Genomic DNA, 12,525 nt, shown 5'->3' on the forward strand with positions numbered 1-12,525 from the left:
CGAATTCTGATAATCGCCGAAGAAGAGAATAGTACAAAGAAAAAGAAACAGAGCGCGGTCAAAAATTATCGACAAATTTGTTCCTGGTGGCCAGCGATGGAATAATCATCATCAAAAGAAAATCATTGGATGTTCATCAAGAGAAAAAATCCTAAGGGAGCAAGCTCTCCACTCTCGCACACGAAAGATCGGTAAAAAGATTCTAAAAAAATCATCATCTTGATTATTCGGTAGAACATCGTTTTCACTACTACATTTGCAAGTGTAACGTTACACGTCGGAAATTGACCTGTCACATTTTGTAGATGGGCAATGTGTGTAAACAAAGTGGAAAAAATAAGTTTAAGTAGTGCTAACAAGGAAATTCATTAAAAATCATCAGCAGATTGATTTTCTGGGTGAATTTCGGGAGCGATTTTCTTTTGCGTGATTTGCCTCCTCTTTCTTTCGCGGGTGAAAAAAGTTCGCAAGCGAAATTGATTATTTTGCGATTATTCCATCCCTGCGCTGGTGGCACGTCACTTCATCACTGACAGTAGTCTATGCAACGGGTTGCAAAAAGAAGATTTTTCAGCACTAGTTGAACATTTAATTACCGAGGTTTATTGATATTTCGTATTAAAATTATTTATTGATCATCTAAACTTGACATGTTTCAATGTAATGTTCCCTAGGTTGTCTTCCTATAGCGTGAATAAGCCCAAGGTCCGATGCAAAACTCTATAGCTCTGTTCCCGAAAATAGCAAGAATCAATTTGTCCCAGTGACTTTCCGAACAATTTCGTGTAGCCGGCCCAAACTTAATTAAAACTATGGATGGAGTTTAGGACAAACTTGAGGTCCCCTCGGGGTTGTACCAATAAGTTAGCTTGTGAGGCAAACTCTGTTGAGCCATGATGAAGTGTTTGTTCATTTGAGAATTTGTCTGAAGTTTGATTCCTGCTGGATTATATATAGTGGCGCAAAACTAATGAAAATATGTGTTATCAAATATCCTGAAATTTAAATAACATATTGTTAAAAAAAATAGAAGAGATAGCACATTAAACTGCTAGGGCCCTCGCATATACCAACCACTTAATAATTTGAAAAGAATGGTCCTTTTCACCACCGTCCGTAAGCCTCTCAAATAAGCAGCGTTGCGCATGAATCCTCTAATTGGCTCTCAGCATCGAAGTTCTTCTACTAAACAGACCTCATACGATGATGAGCACTTCCTGCAACAATTTTGCCCATTTTGAGTACAGTGCTTCGCTTCTCGTTAATTAGGTACAAAAGTATAGCTTTCAATCAATTAGTTTTCTATGGCAGGATGAATTTCATAGAATGGAATGAAATGTTCAGTTTGAATCAAGGGGTTTCCAGCACCGTGTCAGACTGGTCACTAATTCGGAATTTCTTGGAGTTTGAGCAAGTAATTCTGTAACACCGGAATTAATCGGTTATTCCGGAGTAATTCTTGTAATTTCTGATAATTCCAGTTATTTAACTGTTAATTTCATTATTTTTTTGTAAAATAAAAAAAATAAATAAAAATGAATGTTGAAAAATTATCTCGATAAACCATTCAATTCAATTCAATTTGGTTTTATTGGTGAATAATCAAGATACAATGAGTTATTTTGAAGTGCATAACAGAGTTTTGGAGTTCCTTACAGCTGTGTGTTGCATCATAATCCATTTAGGAACAATTATTTCTTTAACTAAGGCACTAGCAAGAGTAAGAAAAAACTATAAAAAAAACTTACAGAAATTGCAAAGGAAAGGGGATAGAGGAAGAGTAAGCTTATATCTAGATCACAGGTAATTTATCCTTTGTAGATGTGTTTGATCATCAGTTCCCCAAGGGCCAGGAATTGTTCTGCCTTGTTCCGGCAGCTCCGAAACCGCGTCATCATCTCCCCCGCGAGAGCAAAGAACTCCGGCAGGGTGAAGAGATCTTCTCCGGTGACTTCTTGCTGGGCCGTACTGCCGCTACCGGCAGCGACCACGCTGGCGAACGAACGCCCCCAACCAGGAGGGAACGCTGAGTTTTCCGCTGGAACCGTACGCTGTCCAGCTGCAGGAACGGCTGCGCTCGTACTTCGCTGAGGAGGGTGGGACGCTTTCTTCTTCCTCTTTTCCTGCTCCTCGAGGTAAGCCTTGCGCGCGACGCATCCGCGGTAATTGCCGGTATGGTTGCCGTCACAGTTCGCGCACTTTACGCGCGGCTTGGTTTGTTCTGCCTTGTCCCCCAAGTCCGCCTTTCGTGGCAGTGCGCACGCCTCCGAGAGGTGTGACTCACCGCACTTCACGCAGCGGGGCCGGAGGTTGCAGTTCCGCGAGCCGTGGCCGAATTTCTGGCAACGGTGGCATTGCGCTACGTCCGTCGGGTTCTTGGTGTAAAACCGCCAGTTTACCCAAAAACCGTCCAACGTTTTAGTCCGCCGCAGGTCTTGGATCTTGACGGTGCCGCGGTCGAAGTACAACAGGTACAGTGTGTGTGTACCTGTTACCGTTGTCTTGCGCGAGAGCACTTTAATCTCCCGCGGTTTTATTCCGGCGTCCGAAAGGTGACCCTTCAGGTCGGAGATCGGACGGTCTTGATAACCCTGCAAGACGACCTTAACAGGGGGCTTCTCGGGGTTGAATGTGTAGAAGTTGAAGTTGCTACGCTTCAATTCTTCAAACACCAGGTCGAAATTCTTTTTGGTCAGTGTGATCACTTGCACTGCCGACTTACCGATTTTCAGGAGAGTTGTTCTTTTTTGACGTCGGCACTTTTTTCCGTGCACGACCATCATCGTCGTCGTCGTCGTCGGTAGTGCTGCTACCGTCAGAGTTATTATTTTCTTCGTCGTCGCTCAGCATCTGGAACTCGTTCCTGATGGGGATGTTGGCGGATGTTGATGTGCCACTGGTCGTGGCACCGGAAGTACCGGAACGGGTTCGCACTGGTGATCTTGGGACATATCCAGGATGTAGTAACTTTTTGTCGATGCCTTCAGCGCTGACGCTCCCCTGCGCGATGGCGGCCGACACGGCGTTGGTTTGTTTACCTTTTTGCACACGGCCGGTAGACGAACTTCGCGGGTTTTTCGAGGCCGCACTCGAACTGCCACGGCCACGGCCGGCCTTTGGCATGCTGGAGAAGCAAACTCGCGGGTAACCACAATCAATTACGGCGAAAAAATCGAAAAAACGATGGAGCACTGAGCACTAGCTGCATGCTCTCGTGCGTACACGGAGGGAGCTGGATAAACCATTCATAAACCAATTATTGCCTATTAATTTTCATCTAAAGATTTTCCGGAACCTTACAAAAGTGGTGGCTTAATTCAGTAGTTCCAGAATTGCTCAGCAATTTTGCAGTATTTCTTGTAATTCCGGAATTACATAGTAATTCCGTAGTAATTCATGTAAGTCCTTAGTTACTTAGTAGTTCGTGTATTTGTAGGACCTTTTTTGTCAAGAGGGGCCAAGAAGGTTTTTTTTAATTGATTTAAAAATGCGGTCGTACAAATAGTAATTTTACTCGGAAAAATAAGCTTTTTCGTGGTGAACAATAATCACCATTGATTTAAATTGCCGAAATAATAAATGAAGGGACTGAAAACAATCCGTCTACCACTCCATTTTAACTTTAAAAAAAAATCCTCATAACGGACACAGATTGACGTATCGAATCAAGTATTTGCCTTCACGTTCAGCAAAACTTGATTGTCTAATCTAATCTAATCTAATTGAACACAAGCGCAGCCAGTCCGAAGAAAGCATCCTGGAAGAACTTGTGGTTAGATTACGCCCCAAGTTCTTTCTTGTCAATATTAATTATTGCAGTACACTTGAGTAACCCCGAAGATGTATTGCAAAAATTAAAGCGGCCAGGCCTACTGCGTTGCATTATCCGCAGAGACAGATTCTGTGAACGGAGCACATTTCACAGAATCAACAGGGGAGGAAGGATGCGTGGACATACCGTACCAAACGCTCCGGATCAGTTGTGGTTGGGTGTGTTAGTGTAAATTTGGCAAATAATTATATTTTTATGGGGTGAGGGCGAGAGGGGGGGGGGAGAAAATTGGGTTTGGAGGAAGGGAAGGGTTATAGGGATATATCATTTGATTAATAGAATATAATATCGTATTTATAAGGGAAAAATCATCTGGTAAATAATGATTAATGAAAAGGAATGATCTCACCAAATAAGGATTCTACAGCAATTTCGCAATTCTTCTGAGACTTCTGGACTTGATCAGCTAATGACGGACGGTAAATTTTAGCTGCTGGAAAAGCATCTGGGACAGGAACGATGGCATCTTCATAATTGCAACCAACTGATGAACTGGTGATCCTGCCGTTCTTGCTTTTTCAACTTGGTCAAGCATATTTGGCAATCACTGGTACTTGCCATCACCAAAAATGTGGACCTAATCTTCGTAGTTTAACACGAAGAGAAGTAAATCGTTTTAAGTGAAATAATCGGGAAACGCAAGAGCTGTCACAATTTTTAAGCACCGTAAAATTTTCACATCCGATCTCGCGCACGGCTACTTCGATCTCCTCACGTTCAGCAAAACTTGATTGTGTTGTCAAACTCATTTCTGTTCATTCTGTTCCATTTGTGTCGGGAACTTTTTGACGACCTGGAGACGTTATTGGAATCGATTAATTCCAAAATTCCGGAGTCGGAGTCGTTGAATCTATAGAAATGGGTCATTCTCTGCCAACTAACATTAAACCGGGCGTCCACAAAAGTTACCCCTTAGAACAAAGTTTCACCCAAATCGAAGAGGAGTCGGGCAGCTGTTGTGTGAGTTGGCGGAGAATTACCCATGAATCTTACTACCCAATCTACAATTTTCAGGAAAAAAATCCACCAAAACAATAAGCAATTTTGAAGCAAAAGCACGTTTCAAGAAACTGTGATCTCGACCTCAGATGGCAAATGGTTTGCTTTTCTCCGCGAGATGAGGGCGGTCGTCATTTTTTACGCCTTATCAAATTCAACGCACAACTACTGCCGTTCTACGCATGATTGTCCCATGTTCAATAAAGTGCATCTGAGAAAAACACGATTAAAATTTTTCGATCGATTTCTGTGTTTCTACGCATAATTGTCCCGCGAGTCCCTATTCGCCCTATATGTCCCTAATCACCTCGGTTAACACTTTATCACCCTTATTTGTAATCCTCTTGAAGGTAAACAGGTAAACAAGATCAAATGCTTCGTAAAACTCATGATTTCGTGTTAGAAAATACTTGGTGGGACAATTATGCGTAGAAGTTCAACGATGGAACAAACAGACTTGGTGTTGTTTTCAATGATTTTCTGAACAAAGTACTAGATTTTATGTGTTTTCTGAAAGTATACGTAAAACTAAGTTTTAATATGAAAAGTCAATCTCGTAGAATTATACAACCCTTGCTGCATTCAGTAATTACATTTTCTCTCTAGAAATTTGTTGCACTGCCAACGGGTCAACGGGTCCACATGAAACGCCGTTCAATGAAAGCAGCCTTCATTTGATGTTCTAATCCTAATTTTCCTTTATGGCACCATGACAGCATGCTTTAGAAATGGATGAGGGTCGGAAGCAGGTGAAATGAAAAAAAATGTTGATTTCCCATCAGTTTGAAACAAAAATGAGAGGAAAGCCATCCAGTAGATGTCAGCATTTGAAGTGGGGTGTAAAATTGCCCGTTTATAGCAACAAGTATGAAATTGTACCGACAGATGGCGTCATTGAACTTCATGCCTTCCTGGAACTTCTCTACAATCGAAGTTGTCTCGTGGTAAGTGACTGATCTGCAAAGCAGGTTCAATCTAACTTTTCCCAGCACCCGTTACCCGTCTATCAAAATTGGAAGCCTTTTCTGGTGTGGTTTTCTTCGAAAATATAACTCAAAGTTTAGCTTGATGTGATAACCAGAGCGCGAGCAATAAATCCCTGGTCGTACTTAAATGTTGTGGTTAACCGCAGAAATAGCAACAGAAGCTTCCGCCAAAATTTATTGAACCAAAAAACTTTGACGGAAAGGGACCATGGAAATGGAACAGCCATGTCTAGTACAACATTATTCAAACACAGAAATAACATTGGAACACTAAATTTGATACCAGTTCATGGAACATTTCAATTACGCTCCTGCCAAATCAAATCAATTTTAGGGAAACCATGGATATCGCCCTCAAGACTTTCAGAAATTCCGGCGGCATCAAGTTATTGCCGTTTCGAAGAAAAGTGAATCGCCGTCGAGAATGTTTCACTTTCGTTCAGGTGCACGGATAACTAAAGAATGAAAATATTTTTTTTTAACTTTAATGGCAAAACAGTAGTAAACTATGACTGCTTTCTTGACTAAACTCAGTATTAGTCATGTTGAAAATAAGCAAGAATGAATAGAATCAAATATGGCAAACAAATTTAAAAAAAAACATGCTGTTTAAGTACAGATTATTCGATAGTTGTTTAATGTAGCTTGATTAAATTTAAATGTTCGGTCTTTTTTGGCTGCATTACCAAGAATCAAATGGGAATCATGATAAGCTCTTAAAATGACGCGATGAATCCATACTAATATTTGCATCCATTACTGAGTAATCGCAATAAATTAATTCCAAATAATGCGAAATGAATTATATTGTTCTCGATCAGTATATATTAAAATTAAGTTGAAATGAACAGTCATTTAAATCAAATCGTTAAGAACCATTGGCATCTCCTTTAACATGAAATACGTTTTTTGATTATGAATAAAAGTCATCATTCAAATGTTAACAAACCTCTGATGATTCATCTCGATTTCTTTTATTTTACTTTGCAAACCGTGGAATGAGCATTGCACAGTGGTCCAGATCGCAAAATTAAGTGGAAAATGGATTTTCCGAAAAATGGTGACGTTTTGGAGCTTTGGTGTCTTCAGAAGAGTTGTTGCAAATGGAAAGGGGCAACTTTTGGTTTGGTTCAAAATTAGGGTGGTTCACGATTAGGGTGATTTTGAAAATCTAACTTTTCAGGAATATTTTTGGGAATTTTTTTGTCTTCTAAAAAGTTGATGGGCTTGCCAATCCAAGCAACTTTGTCGAAGACACCAAAATTTTATCTCGTAATCTACGCCTTCTATGACCAAATTTATAAAAAGCATCTGAGCAAACCTTCAAAAATCAGTTTTTTGAACGTGGCAATTCAGGGTTAACTTTTAGAGAAAAGTGATATTCGGAGCACTTTTAGAGCTCTACAAAACAAACATTTTCATTTTTTGACATGTCAATTTGGACTTAAGGGTCAAAAGTTACAGCCATTTTAAGGTAAAAAAGATGCAAATTTAAAACTTAAATATCTCAAAATGGCGCAGGCCAAATTTTAAGCACTAGGTTGCATTTGAAAGAAGAGATCTAGCACTACAAACGCTGAAAAAATCTCAGGGGTGTTTTTCTTTAAACTTGAGATATCTTCATTTGAAAAAGTCTAATTTTCAAGGGAAAACCATATGGGACCACCCTAACGAAATTCGAAAATTGTCCAAATATATGTTTTTCCATGTAATTTTGCCCGCAGAATCTGAATCTGCCCTCAGAATTGAGCCAAAATGTCAACAAATCGATTTTTGGTCATATTTTGGGTTTAAATGATAATTTTACATGGAAACCCAAAATATGACCAAAAATCGATTTGTTGACATTTTGGCTCAATTCTGAGGGCAGATTCAGATTCAGCGGGCAAAATTACATGGAAAAACATATATTTGGACAATTTTCGAATTTCGTTAGGGTGGTCCCATATGGTTTTCCCTTGAAAATTAGACTTTTTCAAATGAAGATATCTCAAGTTTAAAGAAAAACACCCCTGAGATTTTTTCAGCGTTTGTAGTGCTAGATCTCTTCTTTCAAATGCAACCTAGTGCTTAAAATTTGGCTTGCGCCATTTTGAGATATTTAAGTTTTAAATTTGCATCTTTTTTACCTTAAAATGGCTGTAACTTTTGACCCTTAAGTCCAAATTGACATGTCAAAAAATGAAAATGTTTGTTTTGTAGAGCTCTAAAAGTGCTCCGAATATCACTTTTCTCTAAAAGTTAACCCTGAATTGCCACGTTCAAAAAACTGATTTTTGAAGGTTTGCTCAGATGCTTTTTATAAATTTAGTCATAGAAGGCGTAGATTACGAGATAAAATTTTGGTGTCTTCGACAAAGTTGCTTGGATTGGCAAGCCCATCAACTTTTTAGAAGACAAAAAAATTCCCAAAAATATTCCTGAAAAGTTAGATTTTCAAAATCACCCTAATCGTGAACCACCCTAATTTTGAACCAAACCAAAAGTTGCCCCTTTCCATTTGCAACAACTCTTCTGAAGACACCAAAGCTCCAAAACGTCACCATTTTTCGGAAAATCCATTTTCCACTTAATTTTGCGATCTGGACCACTGTGCATTGATAACCCAAAATTCTTGAATAAATCTAAAATTCTTCTTTAAAAAAAAGTGATCCAGCGACAGAACACGAATAGAAAAAAAAAATCAATCTCCAACTGTGACGTAACAACTGCCACAGCCGCTGCCGTAAGGGATAATAAACGTCGACAAAGTTGATCCTTTTGATGGCGAGGCTGAGCGAGAAAGTAAAAAGCCACATCTCTAATAGGCTTTCAGTGCAAAATTTACGGCCGTCCAGTACCAGATAAGGCTAAATTGAACTCAAAAGAGCTGCCGGGAAATTTAACGAGATTTTTAAACAATTGAAGTCAGTATAACTTCAAGAAACTGTAATTTATTTGTGCAAATAGAACAAAAAATAGACGTATCTAATGTATTATATTCTTTTAACATTTTTTTTTATCATTTGATTTCAATATCAACGAAACTCTCACATTTTCCCTTTTACTTGAACTTGTCTTTTTATTTAATATGGTTAACTTTGATAATCTACAGCAGATTGATCCTCTCAATCAATGTTGATAAATAGTTTGGTCATCCAAATCCTAAGAGTTAAAAAATAATGCACATACAGACATTCAATCTCCAAATCAATCCAATATCGTCATGTTGTTCTCGACACCCACGAAAAACTTTTTTATAGCATCCGCCATTACGGTCATACGTCAAAATCGACTGCTGTTATTGTTTTCGCTGTGTCACCCAGCTCCATTTAGATGATTAGTATTATTGGAGTTTTCCTTTTGCCCCACAAAAACAATGCCTAGAACAGCTTTCGCCAATTCGTTTCGATTTCCCTTATTTTGCTGTTCCCTTTCCTTGGAAAAACATCATCCGGATAGATATTGAACCGGGAGCGGAGGGGCGTGCAGCAGCTGCTCGAAACCGTTTGGTCAACCCCGAGAAAGAATCCACTTCTGACCGTTTGTACGAACAAGTCGGAACGATAGCAATATTACAGTGGAATCTCGGTGGTTTGACACTATCCCATCTAAACTTGAACTCTCAATCTGGAAAACTGTCACTTCATACATTACTCTCACGATATTTACGAATGGGGATTTGCTGTACACTTGTCAATGGATGTCAGTAGCTTGGTTATCATTGAATTCCAGTAGACTTTTGTTTGGTGTAAGATATAAGATGAGATAGAACTTGAAAAAGTGTTATGCTGATTATCAGTGTTCGTACCAGCTTGTCATATTAAAGATAACTCATCTCGCTCGACTTTACTCGCTGTCAAACCGTCGGGATTTTACTGTCCCCCTTGAGCCACCCACGCTACGGCAAAAGGCTCGATCGAGCAAGGGCCAAAACGATAATCACTTTCTGCGAACGGCAAGCTAATCTGGCTTTTATTAAGTCATCGCAGGAGATGTGGTCATACAAAACCCCTTGGAAACAGCTGTTAGTATAAGGAGCCGCCTTGAACAAGTGGTTTGAGGCAGAATAATAGACGCTGTCCTAAGACCGGGGGAACGGTTCTAGGAAGGAAAGATTTTTTAATAACCTAGAAAGTTAGAGAAAAGTCAACTTTCTACTTCCCAGAGTACCCGCAGCTGTTGCAACAGATGGGGGTGAGGTTGGTTTCTTGAATAACCTAAAAGTCGAGAAAACTCAATTCTAGGCAATTATGATTGCAATCATTTTGCAAAACTTTTAGCTGAATAAGCTGAGTTGAAAAGTTTATATCAGAGTGGTAAGGGTTCCGAAACCATTTTGATAAAACCAAAAAAACATAAAAATATCTTCTCACATCAACCGGACTTACATGTAATCGGCCATCGAGGTTGGGTAGCGTCCGTCCGGCCACAGCATGTAACAAACGGTTCTCGTTCTTCCGTTGTGGTACCTGTCACGGGGAGGGAAAAAATAGGTTTCGTCAGTCTCAAAGTATATGATCTCACAATCGGTAAGCTAAACGACAGCCGACCCTAACAAGGATAAGACATCAAAGCCATCAACGAGTGATGTAGATAATGTAGCTGAATACACGGGAAAGTGTTCGATCGGAACGGAACGAAACGGATTCGGCGAAGCAAATCGAGTGTATGTTGGGAATGTTTTGAAGTGTAATCGATTGAAGGATGTATTTGGATAAGTGGAATACTCATGATATGAGAGGTGTTTTATAAACGGATCAAATTTGAGGTTTTATTCATAGAAAGACATAATTGCTTGGATTTGAGTGAAAACAAGCATGAAATGTTAAATGATTATTGTCGATAATTCCCTATGACTGTACAAGCCAATTTGAGTCATTGGTTTACCCATACAAAGCTTTACACAATTTTGGCTGCTATCTTGTGACATCGACCATTTAGAACTTTTCGAGATAGTCTACACTATCGCTGAAAAACGCTCCAAGTTTCACTATTTAAAAGGTACAGTAAATAATATAAATAAAAATCAGAAAAGCATGTGTTACAAGTGTGCACCAAATTCCCACGCAATCTAAAATAAGCATAAATCAATAGTTGATCAATATATTTTCAATAACAAAAGATTACATTGTGTATCTACTTAAATTTGTGAAACCTACGCAAAATTTTGCATTTACCAACAATTTGTATGACGTTTCACAGATAGCAAGACGATTTTGAAGAGAAATTGGCCAATGTCAAAATAGGCGTATTTCCAAAATCGGATTAAAGCATTTTCTAGAGTTTGTTTACGTTTTATCGTCATCATTTTTGACTAAAATAGCCATGTCACAAGATAACCACAACAGACGATCTTTTGGAGGAATTTTGTGATCGGTTTGGAGTCTTCGGCAAGTTATTGATAAGTGCCTGGGTGCTGAATAGTGGTTCGCAAAACGGCATCCATTTTGAACTGTCAAAGTGGAACCAATTTACTGTTCGCCAAAAGAAGAGAGTATTGTTATCGATCATTAAATTTTTTTTTTTTTTGCAAGAATCAAAAATGTGTGGCTTTTAAGGACCTGGAGTTGAAGTCAAGAAATCTTAAGAAAGTTGAAGGCGAGATCGTCATTTTTTATAATTATGAATGGAAGTTGTTTATGGAGTCGAAGCGGTTGTATTCATCCAGAAGCTGTCTTTATTGTTTGATTCCGTTTGAAAACCTGCTGGTTTAGTGAAAATTTTCTCTGTTTGTTGGATCAGCCTCGCCGGATTTCTTCGTCAGGGGGGAGATTTAAAAAAAAGTGGGGATCTGTGATGTGGCATTGTGAGATGCACAAAATGGCGTTCTTAACTCAATTTGACCCAAAATGCACGTACAGTCATCCCTCATATTCGGAACAGTTTACAGATCGGCAAATGTTCAAAAAATCATAGCAAATCGGTAATTGAACTTAATGATTCGCTTTTACCTTCATTTGAAAGCTTTTCATGCGATCTTCCGAATGCTGTATCGAACAACTGCAAATTTTAACTTTTATATCAAGTTTTTGAAGAAAAACTTTGACCCTTGAAATCCACAAATTCGGAACACTTTTTTCTTACGGATGTAAACAAATTTTGGATCTCTCCAGGAGTACATATTTGTAACAAAATAATGACTTCACACACTGCAACCAGTTTCACTCAAGCTTAGTGATTTTTTATCCATGGTCTGATAACTTTTTTTTTGTGAAAATAACAGTTAAATTCAGGTAGAGGGTGACGAGCGGGAATTCCCGGGAAATCGGCCATTTTTGGACCTCTCGATTCCCGGGAAATTTGCTCGAGACTCCCGGGAAATTTTATACTTACAAATATCAAACCAAATTCAATAATTCAATCAGAAAAATATTTGAAAAATTCGAAATGGTTAAGAACATTGGATGCTCAATATTCGATTTTCAAAATGGAATAATCCAATGCTTCTCTAATCTTCTTAGTGTAAAAGTGTAAATTTTAACTTTTAAAAATTCCAATAACTATAATTGAGAGTAACCAAAAATGTCGACCCCAAAATTTACCTTGAAACATTCTTAACAGTTACACACCAAGAATGAAATATTCTTTTTTTTTAAGAAGAAAAACCTTTTCAAGATAAATCTTGTTTTTTTTATTCTAAGTAAGTCAATTTCGCTGTATCGAGGTAATTTCCTTTTTTGATGTCAATAAGTAATTTTGTGTTTTGCATATTAAATTATATTTTGA

The 12,525-nt window shown here is 38.7% G+C and overlaps 1 protein-coding gene across 1 annotated transcript in view; it reads right to left on the reverse strand.

The window, feature by feature from the left end:
- LOC120432493 (tachykinin-like peptides receptor 86C) overlaps nt 1-12,525 on the reverse strand; it is a 173,948-nt gene that overhangs the window by 81,288 nt on the left and 80,135 nt on the right. Inside the window, exon 6 of the mRNA XM_039597707.2 lies at nt 10,188-10,268. Coding sequence (XP_039453641.1) covers nt 10,188-10,268 — 81 coding nt within the window. The remainder of the gene's footprint in view (nt 1-10,187; nt 10,269-12,525) is intronic.

The sequence above is a fragment of the Culex pipiens genome, chromosome 1 (assembly GCF_016801865.2).
Source record: "Culex pipiens pallens isolate TS chromosome 1, TS_CPP_V2, whole genome shotgun sequence".
NCBI classification, from domain to species: domain Eukaryota; kingdom Metazoa; phylum Arthropoda; class Insecta; order Diptera; family Culicidae; genus Culex; species Culex pipiens.